Source organism: Cucurbita pepo, chromosome LG13, assembly GCF_002806865.2.
Source record: "Cucurbita pepo subsp. pepo cultivar mu-cu-16 chromosome LG13, ASM280686v2, whole genome shotgun sequence".
Taxonomy (NCBI): Eukaryota; Viridiplantae; Streptophyta; class Magnoliopsida; order Cucurbitales; family Cucurbitaceae; genus Cucurbita; species Cucurbita pepo.
Window position 1 is genome coordinate 8156900 of NC_036650.1, and position 16984 is coordinate 8173883.

At 34.1% G+C, this 16984-nt stretch overlaps 2 protein-coding genes and 1 long non-coding RNA gene across 4 annotated transcripts; 2 read left to right on the top strand and 1 right to left on the bottom strand.

The window, feature by feature from the left end:
- The first annotated feature begins 8430 nt into the window (after nt 1–8430).
- LOC111808466 (cytochrome P450 85A-like) lies at nt 8431–11628 on the top strand. The gene is made up of 9 exons (XM_023694457.1): nt 8431–8905; nt 8992–9313; nt 9413–9562; nt 9648–9890; nt 10015–10101; nt 10224–10302; nt 10691–10797; nt 10894–11018; nt 11106–11628. The coding sequence occupies exons 1-9, from the start codon at nt 8718–8720 to the stop codon at nt 11191–11193; spliced, it is 1389 nt and encodes a 462-aa protein (XP_023550225.1). The 5' UTR covers nt 8431–8717; the 3' UTR covers nt 11194–11628.
- A 702-nt stretch (nt 11629–12330) lies between these two features.
- LOC111808469 lies at nt 12331–14091 on the bottom strand. 2 transcript variants are annotated; one of them, XR_002817081.1, is made up of 4 exons: nt 13938–14091; nt 13141–13218; nt 12836–13013; nt 12331–12667 (listed from the first exon to the last, which is right to left on the bottom strand). It is a non-coding gene; the product is annotated as an uncharacterized LOC111808469 (long non-coding RNA). The 2 variants fall into 2 exon arrangements; XR_002817082.1 differs by having other exon boundaries at nt 12836–13010; nt 13938–14062.
- A 74-nt stretch (nt 14092–14165) lies between these two features.
- LOC111808468 lies at nt 14166–16800 on the top strand. The gene is made up of 4 exons (XM_023694465.1): nt 14166–14279; nt 14932–15029; nt 15458–15530; nt 16529–16800. The coding sequence occupies exons 2-4, from the start codon at nt 14945–14947 to the stop codon at nt 16551–16553; spliced, it is 183 nt and encodes a 60-aa protein (XP_023550233.1). The 5' UTR covers nt 14166–14279; nt 14932–14944; the 3' UTR covers nt 16554–16800.
- Nucleotides 16801–16984: the final 184 nt, after the last annotated feature.

Consider the following 16984-nt stretch of genomic DNA (forward strand, 5'->3'; position numbering starts at 1 on the left):
ATATATATATATATATATATATATATATATATATATATATATATATACCTAATGTGGGTTTCCTCCTTTTTCTTTTTCTTTTAAATAAAACTCCAAACGACTATGGGAATGGGAATATAGAGAGAAAGCAAACAACGGCAAAGACAACCACTTGGGTTGGAGCCATCAACACAAGTATGCAAATGGGGGACCTTTCTCACATGGGGGTGGGAGGCTTCTTCACCCCTTGTGGAGCCAAACAAACCCCTCTTTCATAACTTTTTCTTCTTTTTTTTTTTTCTAACCAAAGAATCTTTTTTTTTTTCATGCTCACGATTTCGGGTTTCAGTATCTGATGTTCTCGACATTCGTCTCGCTTCTAAAATTGAATATCAGAGGTTTCTGCACTCTTATAATGAATGTTTCGTTCCCCTCTCCAACTGATCTCATAATCTTTTTTTCCTAACAAAAGAATTTTTTTTTTTTATGCCCACGATTCGGATTTAGTATCTAATGTTCTCGACATTTGTCTCGCTTCTAAAAGTGAATATCATCCTAAAAGACCAACGTCGGTGCTTTCAACACACTTGAAAGTGTATCTTATTGACAAAGTAGATATTGTCCTACTTTGGGCATAGCAGAGGTTTCTACACTCTTATAATGAAAGTTTTGTTCCCATCTCCGATCGAGGTTGGATCTCATAATCTTTTTTTTTTTATGCTCACAATTCGGATTTAGTATCTGATATTCTCGACATTCGTCTCGCATCTAAAAGTGAAGATCATCCCAAAAGACCAACGTCAGTGCTTTCAGCACATTGACAGTGTATCTTATTGACAAAGTAGATATTGTCCACTTTGGCACAGCAGAGGTTTCTGCACTCTTATAATGAAAGTTTTGTTCCCCTCTCTAACCGATGTTGGATTTCATAATCCACTCCTTAGGAAGTCAACGTCTTCGCTGACACATCGATCGTTGCCTGGCTCTGATACCATTTGTAACAGCTCAAACTCACTACTTGTAGATATTGTTCAGTTTAGATTGTCACGCATTGTCATTAGCCTCATGGTTTTAAAACGCGTCTACTAAAGAGAGGTTTTCACGCTCTTATAAGGAATTTTTCGTTCCTCTCTCCAACCGACGTGAGATCTCACACATACGTAGTAACTTTCAGTTATTTTAAGTCTTTTTTAGCCATTCTACTTTAAGAATCACTCTCATTCATATGTAGCTTTGGTTCCACATAAATTAAAGATAAGTTAATTGTTTTATGAAATACAGTGAATATCGGTTCATTAGATTTAGATTTTTCGATTGAGAAATTAAGTTATATGGGTTTTAAATTTTATAGAATAAAATGTATGGATAGGTGTCCAGACAATGAAATCTCAGTTATTATCGTCGTTTTGATAAGATATTTATTTTCATCATTGTTAAATTTAATAATCTTCCTAACTAACAAAGATCTTGTCTTTACTCGATATTTTTTTATCCGACATTATTTTATCGTACCTTAACATATATAACGCTCTCCCACTGAGAAAGAATATTTCAAAAATTGTCGTCCACTTATGTTTTTTTTTTCCATACCATAATCTCTATGTCTATCTTCGTACAATTTTAACATTTTCTCACAAACTAAAATGTTCTTGAGCTTTTCTTTTCTTTTTTCCTCGTACTTTGTCTTAATTACATCGGTTGTTGTTGCAATCTAATAAGAATAATAATAATAATAATAATAAAAACCATGACGATCCAAAGATGGAAATAGATGACGTGGAATTTAGCAAACCAATCCTTAGTTGACACATCATCTTAGTCCCATAGATGTTGTGACAATTTCATTTTATGTTATTAATATTTTTTTTGCTAAATAGATATGATTAGCTCTTTGAAATTATTAATACTAAAGAGTGATATTGATTAATAAAAACAAATTATTTTAAGAATTAATATATATATATTATATTTGCAACTAAACAAATTAAATAATCATTTCTACTTTGAAACAAGTCCTAATAATGAACCTATCCCGCTTCAATTATGCATGGAAAATATGTATTTTTTATATATATTTAATTCATTAAATAATATACTATCTCACTCAAAATTTTAATTAAATGGATGAATTATGATATATATATATATATATTATACCATTTATAAAGATATCTATGAAGTTCGATACTATAATAAGATATATTAATTTTTAAATTTTTAAATTTTTAAAATTGTTCGATTTTTATTCTTAAAATTTTAAAATGTTGATTTAAGTCGAGAATTCTTTATAAATTAATAATTTTGGTGAAAAAAAATTGTTGGATGAGATATTATTAAATCATAACAATATGTTTTTTTTTTTGGAGAAAATAAATAAAAAAAGGAATTATTTGAAATTTAAAAAAAAAAAATATATATATATATATATATATATATGGGAAGTGAAGAAGTGAGCATCGAAGGACAAGCACACGTGACCTTCATCTGCCACACTGCCACTGCCAAACAGAAACTACTTCCCTGCAAAACCCAAAACTATATAAAGGGTAAAATGGTCTTTTCTTTTTGTTTTTTTCCTTTTTAATGCTTTATAAATAATTTTTGAAGACATATTTTTTAAAAAAAAGTTTAATCTTGATTAATACGAGTAGTTAATATAATGATGTGGGACCCATTAGATAATTAAATTATATTAAATCCTAATTGGGAGTTATAATGAAGTGCTATTAAAGTTGAACATAATAATAATAATAATAATAATAATATTAAAGAACCGTACAATTGTTGTTGCCGCATTCTTAATGCTAAAGAGGTTTTAATGTCATAAATGCATTGCCTTGTGGCATGGTGTCCTAAACCAGGATGTTTCTATGTCTCAACCCCCTGATTTTAATATCACTTGTCCCTATTTTTATGTTTCATTCAATTTTATACACGTGAGCTCGGTTTCCCTCATTTTTTCTTTTTATTTACTAACATTCTATTGAATTCATGGGTCAACGGGACGGTGACTTGAGCAAAGACAGGGAATATAGATCTCGTCCCCGACCTCATTTATCCAGCTAGAAAACATATTTTCCACCGAGAATCTCCTCTCGTTTGAGTTACTATATTTTAATTTTGATTTTAATTTTAGTGGTATTTTGGTATTTGGTATCAATTTTATTGTTAATTATTAATAAAAACAGGGGCACGTGGAGAGAGGGGGCACACGTGCACAATGATCAGTGTTTCACCCAACTGCCCTCTCTCAGTCTGATAAGATAAGGACCTCTGTTTCCTATAAACCTCTATTTATTTATTTATTTATTTTATTATTTTTTTTACACTTCCTCTTTTTATTTTATTTTAATTTATTTTTTATTTCAATATAATACAAAAAAAACAATTATGGGTCCAATTCCACAATCATATTTCTATTCCCCTTTTGATTTTTCAAAGCTTATTCTTACAATTTCATCAATTTTACTCGCATAATTCATTAAAATATTACCATATTTAAAAGATAAATTTAAATAAATTAATTTAGAATAAGTATAGATGTGATGAATTAGATTCCAATTAGTAATTAAAAAAAAACATAATTATAATTAAGCTTGCATTCAGTCGTCCTATCATTGAAATTCACACATCCCAATAAAAAATTATGAAATTAATCTTCATATTTCAAAACTTTGACTTTAATTTTGTCGATATTAATTATACTTTATTGACTTTAAGACCCCGATTTTATTCTTAAAAACTATTTTTTTTATCGAACGTGTTAATTTAATCGATTTAGAGAATTAGTTTAGATAAATAATAATGTAAAAAAAAAATTAAGTTTTTTTTTTTAAAAAAAAAAAAACCACTGATAATAAATACAAATAAGAATTGGACAAGAAATAGTAGAATTACTGTTGTTATGTACTGTTATGGATAGAAGGGAGCTATAGCAAAATAGCAACATTTTAATTTTAATCATAATTATTGAGCAAATAATTAAATTTTGCAATCGATTTATTTTATAACCCAAATCCTCGTTTCAAACGAAATTAAAATTAATTTCACCATTTTTCCTTAGATACAATTTGTTGTGCGCCGAAAGCGGAACAAATGTACTCACAACACCAATGAACAGAATTACACAAAGAGACATCAAGATATTTACGTGGTTCGGAGAGAAGAAGTTTCCCTACATCCACAAGTAGCAACCAATCACTAATAAACAAAGTGTTACAAGTGAATACCTCACTATCACACTACAAAGACTCTCACCAATATGTCACTCAAGAAATACAATATGACACACAAAACTCGATAAGTTCAGTAACAGATTGTTGGAGCAAACAATGAGCTGTTTTATTAATTAAAAGCATGACATTATATAGCCTTTACAATCATGGTTAAACCTAGAAATATCAGCCGAACAAGACCTTACGACAATTTACCAAAGTCTCATATAGAATTATTTTAAAACAATAACGGATGTATTTATATTTATATTTATAAGTTGAATTATGTTTATATTGAAGATAAAAAAGATAAATATGAGTCCACACGTGTGCATGTGCATGTGCATGTGAGAGAGAGATGGAGTTCCCTTCAATTATTAAGAGAGAGAAATAAATAGTAAAGGAAAAAGGGAGGAGGAGAGAGAAATAGAAACAGCAGAAAAGACAAAAAAGACCCCTCGTGCAACTGGTTCTTTCAAATTAATGTATATCACTATTTTTTTTTAATTTTTTTTTTATAATTTTCTTTTTCCATTTTCACCGTTTTTTTTAATTATTATTATTTATTAATTATTAATTATTAATAAATCCACCCTCGCCACTCTCCAACCCGCATGTGTGCGTCTGCCTACACATCTCTTTCCCTCCCCAATTAAACAATTTCAATTTCCTATTTTAAATATAAATATATATATTTATATTTAAATTAATAGGTATTTTAAAAAGACTCGTAAACATTATACAAGTCGTATTCGAGACAACTTCTAGGAACATGTCCCTATCTCTTTCTAACCGTGTTGGTTTCTCTCTCTAAAGAAGGCGTGTGCATTCATCCATCTCCATCACCCTTCTTCTCCGTCTCTTATTATTATTATTTTTTTCTTTTTCTTTTTAATAATTAATAATTATTTTTATTCCTAATCATATAATGTCGGCAAGGCATGATATTTCNAAAAAAAAAAAAAAAAAAAAAAAAAAAAAAAAAAAAAAAAAAAAAAAAAAAAAAACCAATTCAATCTACTTTCCTATTTTCTCTATTTACTATTTTAAAAATAAAAATAAAATAGTGAGTAATAAACAAATTAATCGCATTTATTAAATACTTTTCCCAAATCTCTTTTGACATGTTGTTTTCATTTAATGAGTACATATTTGATTTTTTTTAATTTATAATTCATTTGATTAAATTTACGACTTTTCAAAATAATAATAATAATAAATCATACAACAATATTTATGATTAGAATTATCTATGTTTAGTCTTAATAAATGCCTCTCAATCCCTTTCATCAATATTTAAAAATTCTTTAGTCTAAAAGGATTAGATTTTTATTTTTAAAAATACAAAATCCAATATTTAATTTTTATATATTCTTAATTAAACAATATTTTAAAAATATTCATTAAATTTATTTAATAGAAAAAGAATCTCAAACGTGGCAATACCCTCCACGTCTACAAATTCAATATATATTAATAGTGGTGGGAAAAAGGGTAGAAAATATACTTCTTCGAGAGAAAATAAAATAAAATAAAATAAAATAAAATAAAATAAAATAAATAAAGGTGAGATTTTGATAATTATGTAAAATCCTTTTCAAAGGGATCGCAATGGATCCACCCTTTTCTTCAAGTCGCCATCCATTCCAAATTTTAGTGTCACCCCCAGACAACAAAGTCGCCTTCACCTTCAAAACAACAGAGTGAAAAAAAGGGGGGGGGGGGAAACTTCGACCGCATGACCGAAATTTTAACGTTGTATATGTATACTTACGCGAGTTTCACATAAATTTAAGAATAAACGACACGGGATAACATAGGCCGATGTGGGACTTTCATCATCCAACACCTCCCCTCGAACAAAGTACGCTTCCCCTTAATCGAGCCTCGACTTCTTTGGAGTCTTAGTCATTTTTTATTCGAGGAGGGTTGACTCATTTTCTTTTTGAGTCATTTGTTCGACATTTGAGAATTTACCAATCTATTGACACGACTAAGTTTTAGGGCATGACTCTGATACCATTTTAAATGAACACGACTCTCCACAATGGTATGATATTGTCCACTTTGAGCATAAACTCTCGTGGCTTTGCTTTGGGCTTCCCAAAAGGCCTCATACCAATGGAGATAGTATTACTTGATTATAAACCCATGATCATTCCCTAAATTAGCCGATGTGGAACTTTCATCATCCAACAAAGCGTGTTTAGAGTAAGTAGGTAACGTGGTTATGTTGTTGGGGAATGTTCGGGCAATTAGGTGTTGAATCTGGATATAAGATGTTAAGAAACGCTCTATTCTCAACTGAGAATAGAGACGACATCGCGAAACAATCTTCAGAAACTATAGGAGAGTGTCGGTACCTGACATGGTAGCGGTTAAATCGAGTCCATAACAATGGTCGCCTCTGACTAGAGATTCAAGAGAGTTGGAAACTAAAATAAATGTGTGATTTTGAAGGGGGTATAAGGTGTTGATTAGACTGATGAACATGATGTACACCAACTGTACGGAAGCCACCCCCACACCTTCTCAATACTATTTTGAATGGTGTGTATTACTACAATTAAAACCATGATTGCCACACCCCTTGCCCCTCCTCCCCTTCCATTCATTTCACTGTTTTTTTCTTCTTTTTTTAACTGTTCGTTTTCCGCTTCTTCTTCCCGAACTTTGTCGTTTTTGTCTAACGAAAGTGTCGGGTGTCTTCCGTGAAAGATCGTAAGAACAAGACAATTATTTCAACCTTCTTCGTAAGCTTCATTCCTCATGGCACGCACCAAAGCTTTTAAGTACACGTTTTTGTTATTAAACCAAATCATTAAATACACGTTTTCATTAAAAAAAATTATAAAAATAAAGGGTATTAATAATACATTTAAAACAAATGTTATTAATAATTGTTAGTTGAACACGACTCTCAACAATATATGATATTGTCCACTTTGAGCATAAGCTCTCATGGCTTTGTTTTGGGCTTCCCAAAAGACCTCGTACTAGAGTATTCATTGATTATAAACCCATGATCATTCCCTAAATTAGGGGATCTATAACTTTCATCGTCCAATAATAATAAATAAATAAATAAAAAGAAAGGGTGGATTTTTATTTCTCGGAGGAAGAGTGAGTTGAAAGGTAGATGCACTTTTGGGGAACCTTTTTGAGCATCATTGAGGCATCAAACTCGAGGCTTTGCCCTATGATTAATATTCAATATATATTTTTTAAATCTCATTTTCTTTCACAAATTAATTATTATTAAATAATTTTCTTTCATAGAAATTCCAACATTAAATAATATATTCATAGAAATTCCAACATTTGATTGGTGCATATTTAACTCTACACCTATACCTAGGCCTATGTGAATTTGTATTTTAATACAAGGGTAGCAGCCCTATTATTGAATTTAATAACCCCTCACCCAATAATTAAATATCATTATTATGACTAGATGTGTCGATATGAAAGTCTTCCCGTCTCTCGTCTCTGTCTTCGTCTCCTATTTCAATCTTAATCCCTACAAAATTTCTCATTTATTTTTAATATTAACTGATTAAAAGTTAAAAACTTTTAATATCACATGGTAAGGTAAGAGTGTGGGTTTGTAGTGGATGATTTAAATTCCGTTGACTGACTTTTATGGTTTTTTTTTTTTTTTTGTGGGTAAAATGTTGTGCTTTCCATGTGCTCTCCTTCTTCCACACATCCTTTCTTAACTCTCTTTCTATTGCCCTTTACTAAGCTTTTATGTTATATCAAAATCTAACCCCTTTTTCTTCTCTCATACCAATTGTATTCCACTTCCAATTCACGAGTCCATTTTGGATCTACACGAATGCTGAGTTAAATCATTGTAGAGTAAAAATTGAGCTATCAACATTTAAGATGATAATTACTGCTTCGTCTACTACATAAACCAACTACAGATTATGAAAGCTCTAGTTTTTGCTTTACTCCATCGAGTCATGGCTCCAAGGGGACCTGTCCCAAAGTGGGTGAATGGGGGAGAGATTTTTTTCCATTCTCACTCGGTGAACATCTCTAGTTGTTTATCCACTTATAATTGATAAAACTTCCATCAATTCAAGACTTTTCTTTAAGTTCAATAATTATATTTTATCCGAATTAACTTAACTATTAGCTTAATAGATCGAAATAAAATAAATGAAGGGTTCTTTGAAATTAAAATCTTGGAGGTTCGTAGGGGCAGTGGAAAAAGAGTCGTTGATTAGTGTGCCAAGGTTATTTCTTCCATAGCCATTGAATTTTACAGTGTGCGGCCCTTAGCCTACCAGTTTCTTCTAAGATTGGTAGGGTCCCCTCCCCTTATAGTATAGGGATCTCTCTTTCTCTCACTACACAACACACACGAACTACTAACTACTGCCCTCCCTTCTTTCTCTCTCCTCCCACACGCGGTGGTTCAGAGGTCTATATATATGATACTCACTTGGCTACCCATAAATCCAACCAAGCTCCATACTCTCTTTCTATCTCTCTCTTCTTTTCTTGGGAGCTTCAATGGCGTTGGCCATGGTCATTCTTGCTCTGTTCTTGCTCCTCTGTTTTTGTGCTGCTTTGCTGCGATGGAATGAAGTTCGATACAGCAAGAAAGGGTTGCCTCCTGGTACAATGGGCTGGCCTATTTTTGGGGAAACCACTGAGTTTCTCAAGCAAGGACCAAACTTTATGAAATCCCAAAGAGCTAGGTACTGATTTCTCTGTTTTCTGGCTTTGGATTTATGGGTTTTTGGGATTTTCTTTTAACATTGCTCTGTTTTTTGTTTTTGAAAAGGTATGGGAGCATTTTCAAGTCCCATATTTTAGGGTGTCCTACGATTGTTTGTATGGATCCAGAGGTTAATAGATATGTTTTGATGAATGAATCAAAAGGGCTTGTCCCTGGTTACCCTCAGTCCATGCTTGACATCCTTGGCAAATGCAATATCGCCGCCGTCCATGGCAGCGCCCACAAACTCATGAGAGCTGCTCTGCTCTCCGTCGTTAGCCCCACCATGATTAAAGACCGACTTCTTCCTAAAGTCGATGAGTTTATGCGATCCCATTTGAGGAATTGGGATCGCCAAATCATTGACATCCAAGACAAGACTAAAGAGGTGAACTATATGAAAAGAATGCAAATTTGCTATTTTGTTCCAATGATGTTACTCCTCCTTCCTCTGTTTTCACTAATTTTTCCCCGTCTTCCTCTTCAGATGGCGCTCTGCTCATCTTTGAAGCAGATTGCTGGAATCGAGTCCGGTCCGCTATCGGAATCTTTCATCCCGGAGTTCTTCAAGCTCGTTCTCGGAACCCTCTCGCTCCCCATCGATTTTCCCGGCACAAACTACCGCCAAGGAATTCAGGTAAAGAGATGTTTTGTATTTGAATTCCAGTAATGTAATTTTCGGCAGTTTCTGGACAAGTGAGTAGTTTTGATGTGATTTTCAGGCGAGGAAGAGCATAATAAAGCTGTTGCAGAAGCTGATAGACGAGAGAAGAGCCTCAAAGACAGAAAAAGATGACATGCTTGGGTTTTTTATGAGCGAGGAGAACAAATATAAGCTGAAGGATGAAGAGATCATTGATCAGATCATCACAGTTTTGTACTCTGGCTATGAAACTGTTTCGACAACTTCAATGATGGCTGTCAAGTTTCTCCATGATCATCCCAAAGTTCTTCAGCAGCTCAGAGTGAGTATTATTAAAGGAAGAACCAAAACATGATTTACAACTTATCTGAGCTGGAAAAGTTTGAAAAGGCTGTTGGGTATGTTTTTCTTTTTCTTTTTCTAAGTTAGAGATTTGAAATCTGCAGGAAGAGCATTTGGCAATCAGAGAGAAGAAAAATCCTGAGGACCCCATTGATTGGGATGATCTTAAAGCTATGAAGTTCACTCGTGCGGTATGATTTTTATGTTTTTACTGTTGTCTTTTCACTTCTTTGAGGGTTTTTCTTCCTTCAAAAAAAGAAGAGAGAGAAAATGATTTTAACTTTACACTGTTTTTTGCTTGTGAATTGTTTAGGTGATCTTTGAAACATCAAGGCTGGCCACAATTGTTAATGGGGTCTTGAGGAAAACTACAAAGGACATGGAACTAAATGGTGAGTTGCATGGGTGCTAAAAGTTCTTATAAACAACTTAAAAGGTTCCAACCTATGGTTGGGTTAGCTTGACCAGAAAAGTTCCAACCTATGAACCGTCCGAATTTTCAACTAAAAATTCAATTGGACCCAAATCGAAAAAGAAAATGAACCCAACTTAACTTTTATGATTTGAGTTGAGTAGTCTGAGTAATTCAAGTGATCGAGTCACCTTTTTCATTTTGGGACACCTTCCTTCTCTCTTCACTGTGTTGTGGGTCAGTCTTAGATAAGGCTCATAAAGAATGACAGATCTTCTTCACCTCTTTATCACAGCAATGTGCTTACTTAGATCAAACCAAAATGTTGGGCTAAAAACTCTCAATCTTTAACCTATTTTTTCTTACAGGCTTTCTCATTCCAAAAGGATGGAGGATCTATGTGTATACCAGAGAGATAAACTATGACTCTTTTCTCTATTCTGAACCATTGACCTTCAACCCTTGGAGATGGCTGGTGGGTCTTGTTCTCTCTCTCTCTCTCTACCCTTCTTTATCTCTCTTACCCACTATTGAAAAATGACAATTTTGCCCTTGTGTAACATTTTTGCAGGACAAAAACTTGGAGTCCCATAATTACTTCTTCATCTTTGGAGGTGGAACTAGACAATGTCCTGGCAAAGAACTGGGAATTGCTGAGATTTCTACTTTTCTACATTACTTTGTAACTAAATACAGGTAGCTTTCTTTTTCAGAAACATCAGCAAGAAAATAAAACAGTAGCTGAGATCTTAAGACTGAAACCCTTTTGTTCTGTTTTTGCAGGTGGGAAGAAGTTGGAGGAGATAAACTGTTGAAATTTCCAAGAGTGGAAGCTCCAAGTGGATTCCACATTAGGGTTTCATCTTACTGACTGAATTAAACCAATAATATTTATTATAAAAAAGAAGAAAAAAAAAAGTTCTTGTGAAGAACTCAATGTACAGTTGGAGATGATGATATGTATAGGCACTGTGAATGGTAGAGAGAGATATATGGAGGGAGGATGTACAATAACATTCTAACACCTTGACCTTAGGGACAAAAGGAATGAAATTGAATTTTCATCAACTCTTTTTCCACTGCTAAACAAATCCAACCTACAGCCACTCACAGTCGCTCACTATCATATCGAACTCTAACAAACTCAGGACGACTTCGAAGAACCAACTTAAGTATCGAAGGGTTTGTGGTATAAACTACACTATTGTCTAGCAACACCTTGTTGCTACCTCTAACTCCAACCGTGTTCATGTGTATATGATATCCGTACATAGTTGCTCAATAAAAAGAGGCTTCGTATTATGACTATGATTTATTGATAACATCCTCAAGTTCTAAACATTTAAACCAACGTGGCTTTCTGAGATAAGTCTAACAAGATCAAGCTCCAAAAATTAGTCTCACACGGTTCAAATCATAGTTAGAAACCAAATTTACCTCTAAAAGGGCCCCAAATATGGTCAAAACAGAGCAATACCAACAAACATTTGTACATCTCTCTGTCAAATAGATTAAGACAACCGAGTTCATCCCATCCTTATATTCCTTCCCGTTCCAAACTCGATCGATCCTAAAAGATTAGATGCTTGCAATTGTAAACTAAAGACCAAGCTCATTCTCTATGAAGTATTACCTTATTTATTTTCCATCTTCATGTTTAACCTTCCTCTATAACAAGTAGTAAAATAGTTGCATTTGAAAAACATGCTATGTTCAAATTCCCCTCGATCTCAATTGTTCAATTCACTATGTTCGGTCCAAGCTCGATCGATCCTAAGGATGAAGGCATAAGTCTCAATGGAGTATCCAACACCAGAGATCAAATAAAATTTCAGCTATCGGATCTTATTCATCTCCCAATAAGCTTATAGATTATATTTAATTTGGTATCATAAAAACCAGGCTACCCTCTATTCTATCTCTTTCTTTCTAAACTTCTCTTAAATCATGAAATAGCAATTAACGTTGTAAAAGTTCATCAAATCTATATTTTAGATTCAACTAGAAATTTTTTGGGACTTAGCTCACAGTTCGTATAACTCGTTCCTTTGTATAACCAGATATAAGTTGCACCAATCTGAATTTGCCAATCCTAAGCTCTAAAAACTAAGAGGTATTAAATCCATACAACACCTTAGTATTCCTATTGAACTTGACTTTATACGAAGACAGCTCAAAAATTAAAAATAAAAATAAAAAACCCTCCGTTCGAGAGGAAATAAGAACAACCACCACCAGCTTGCGTTCAGAAACATCTGCTGTTCATAGGGATGGAGAGGGAAAGACTTCTTGTGCATTCCCTGTAAATCTTGATCTCTCTCTCTCTCGACAGGAATCTAAACCTCCTAGAGATGAACAACAATGATATATTTTGAAAGAAAGCCTTCCTCAAGATTAAACAAAAATCTGCTACTTCTACCTAAGGGTCCCCAAACGAGCATTTCATGCGGAGGGTCAAAAAGTAGATACTGCATAACTCAGAAATAGAAAATTTAAGATAAGGAAACTTCTACCTTGGGACGTTGTGCTTTAGGCTCTTCGTAATCCGTATGGCTAAGAGCTCCATTTACTGCCTCTGCATCCAATAGAGAGATGTGTTTACTAGTGATTTGACGACCAGCTCTCAGCTCAGAGCCCCAATGTCTTTCAGGGTTTGGAAGGAAGCGTGCAACTTTCCTTGCTTGTGCCCTGCTAAGGGATGCCACAGGCCATTCATTTTATGAGTTTGATGTGCAAGGTAATCTCTGATGGTAACCCAAAATTAATGTTTGACAGTGGTAAACAGAGTGCAAAAACAGTTCAACTTAATGAAACTTACTTCAAGAACCGGTTCCTTGGCAAGAATAATAATTCCTGGCTGATCTTCTGGTTGAGCTTGTACCGGATGGTTTTTTACCTACATAACAAGGATCGAAGAAACCATCTGGTGACAAATAAGACTAAGGATTAAGCTGCTCTACAGTTCCACATCTGGTGACAATGCTATACTAATTTCCTTTTTGTCTGAAACGATGAATATGAAAATACTTCCAACAATTTCGGGAGTGGGAACTGAACTGTTTCTGGTTCTCCTCCAAATAATTTATACTTTTCGAACCCATTTCAACAAAAAGAACCCCAAGAAGAAGGGAAAAGAAGCCTAATGTTGAGTTTTAAATGTAGAACAAACTAGTTTCTAGACATCTCAAAAGAACAACAATTAGGTATCAGAAACATTTTATTGACAGAAACATAGAGCAGGATTAAGGCCAATCAGACGCCACAGCTGCCGTATGTTCACGGCCACAAGCTATTGCATCCATAATGTCCATCTCTAATCCCTAAAGCTTTCGAAAATTTCCACCAAATGAAGCGTACAGACAGATATTGAAAACGAAGACGACTTGCAGAATAATATAAGCAATCCCTCGCTTCATAGGGGGTAATGATTAAGTGACCAGTCGATTGACCAAAAAAGAAAAACCCAGATTCAGAAGTACTCATTGCAGTGAAAAGGTCGAACCAATTCCGATGATCTAGGACAAAGTTGTGGTCAGCCGTATGATTCAATTCAGACTGTGAAAACTGAAAAGGCGACGTAAAAATTTAAAGACAAGGAGGGAGAGAGGAGAGTACCTGAGGAAAAGGATCAGCCAAGGAGGTTGAAATGAAAAGGAAGTTCGAAGAAAATGAATTTATATGCTTTCAAGAAAACGAGCGCCGTTTTCCGTTGTCCCGCGAAACTTGGAGATGGGTCAAGGTTAGTTTTGGGCCAGGCTTATCCCTGCCCTTCCTTCGAGAGGATAGTTTTGTAATTTTGTGGAATAAATAGGGTATAAATAGAGGCCGAGGCGAAAATAGGGGTACGGCAGACTAATTTTTCATTGATTTCCAGAAGCTTTTGTACCTCTGAAGCTTCCAGGCAGAGCTCTCGAATCAACCCTTCCTCAATCTTCATTTCCATCCGTTGCATGAAAGGTGAGACGAATTAGGTCATAAAAACAGCTTCAATTTGATAATTTCTTGTTAAAGTTCATCTGTAGTCTTTCTAATCTGTCTGGAATTCATCATTTCCTGCTTGATTCCGCCCCCCTTTCAAGCAAAAGCGAGTATTTCTCCTTTCTACTATGACTTCTGCAGTGAACGTGGGAAAAACCGCATGAAAACTCATTAATTTTCGATTCCATTTCGTTTATGGAACCGGCTCTTTTTGAGCAATTTCTCTTTTTTCGTGTCTATGGGTTTTTAGATCTGTGTTTGCTTTTAGAATTGACTTTGAAGGAATCCGAAAATTTTCTGTTCCTTGCTATTTGGTGATGCTCGATCGAGAAGTTTGGCAATAGAATATGGTCTCCGCTCGATCTAGTACTTCAATTTTTTATGATGAGATTTGGACGTCGGAGGAGCAAAATGAAAACAAAATTCTATCTTTAACATATGTTTCTTCGTCCGATTATGCTACTTATGTTTAACGCGGCCAAATATACGGCCCTTCATGACCAATAAACACATTACTTATTGTTTGATCGTTTAACTGCCATAACCTCTTGTTTCATCATCCGTTTCCCCATACTTCCATGACCTGAAATTTTAGATTGAAGTTGACTTGGCGGTTGCTCCTTGCTTGTAGGTTTTCTATAGTCATGAATTGGATACAAAGGAAGGTCTACCTTTACAATGTCACTTTTGGGCTGTACATGTTGGATTGGTGGGAGCGTATCCTCTTCAGTATGCTCTCTGTTCTACCCCACCTTTTCCTAACTAATGGATCCGTGATCTGTTTTATCACTTGCAAGCATGCATAGTACCCATTTCTTTATGATTTGGATTGAAGTTGTGCTACCAGTACTATTGTCCAGGCAAATCATTATTGATATTTACTGTTTCTTTTGTTGCGTTAAGGTTTAATCTTATTTTCTATTGTTAAAGTTAGATCCTGCTGTTTGGATTTGATTGTCAAATGGTTATATGCTATCTAATCTTAATTATACTTGTTATGTGTGCCTGTGTCTTATGTTTACTGGATTTATGATTTTGTCTGATCAGGAGTTGAATTTCATTGGTTCAGATATTGTTGTGAGATTGAATTTTGTTCGCGCAAATCGTACTTCTTGTTCTTACTGTTAACCTCTTGAATTCTCCACATATTATTGTAGATACGTTGGTGGTTCTGCTGATGTGGTTCATGTTTTACAATGGATCACGATACGTAAATGATTTGTACAAGAGGTATTGTGTTTACCTTTGCTCTACCTTTTCATCTTCAAAATCAGAAAATAAAGTATTTATGACAATTGATTGCACATGTTGTAATAGACGTTTGATAAACCAACAACCAAAAAAAATACAGTAGTACCACTTTCACATGACCTAAGTTCGGTAAACAGCAATTTCATATTTGTTCTTGCAGATTTAACAATAAAAATATTTTTGTAGACTATAATTTATAAGAATGGAACATACAAGGGGGGAATCTTATTCTGAAGGAGTGAAAAGCACATGGTTTATAGAAGTAGAACATATAGGGGGATAATCTAATTCCAAAGGAACGAAATGAACACTGCAACTCAAACTCAAAGTATTCGAGGGATGAGGATAGTTAGAGAACCCTTTAGAGGAGAAAGCTCCAAGAGGAGAACGCCAAATCAATGTCGCCCCAAATCTTTATAGGGTTCCTTTCCTTTAAATATATCCTATAGGATCTCCTATTCATTTGTAACAAAGTTCTGGCGAAATAGCCTTATTATTTCTGAAGATTTATGTTTTGCCAATCCAACACAAGTAAAAGAATATCTTCAAACAAAATAGGCTATATATCTGTGGGCATTTTTTTAGTTGGAAACTGAAGCAAGAATCTCATACCCTATCTTATTGAGAAGAATATTTGAGTTTTTGGATATATTCACGAGTGTTTCTCGAGAATGGCTTTTAGAACAGATGGAAAATTATTTGGATGCTTGGTTCTATACTCTGCAATTTTCATGCAATCAAAGTTTAAATTGAAAGTATGTTTCGGAATATGACGAAAGTGAATTTAAGCCATTTTAAAATCACTCTCAAACATTCATCATGTTATGGTTATGTATTAATTTTGTCAGTTTTTCTTCTTTATCTCATCACAAGCCAGCTGTTGTAATTGATTACTGTTCTACCTCATTATCCAATCCCATACCGTTTAACCTTTTCTTTCTTAATCATGTATCTTCCTCCCATCATCTGCATCTCAGGCATCTGTGGCAAGGCAAGGTGTAGGAGACAAATGCAATGGATGCAGAGACCATTGTGCCCAATGGGGGGAGAGGTTCAGGGCTGTCATCGTTAATTTGAATGGAACATTGCATTGTTATGTAACCTGTTTGTATTAACTTGCTCGAAATCTGGTTCGAAACTGATTTCCACATTTGAATGAATTGATCTAAGTTCGACAGTGTAATTGATGTTATATTTGGTGAATCAGGATCTGTTCAGAATTAAGAAAATACACTTCTTTTCTTGTCTTCGTTAGATTTGCCGCTATGACTTCTGAATTATGTCTGGTTCAATCGAATGTTAATCAGAATTAGAAGAACAGATACCACAATTGATCATCTTTCTGAATAAGAAACTTTCGAGTGGAAACCAAATCTAATAGTGTATTATAGTATTAAATTCTGAATTTTGATGGCAATTTGATTGCACTGATG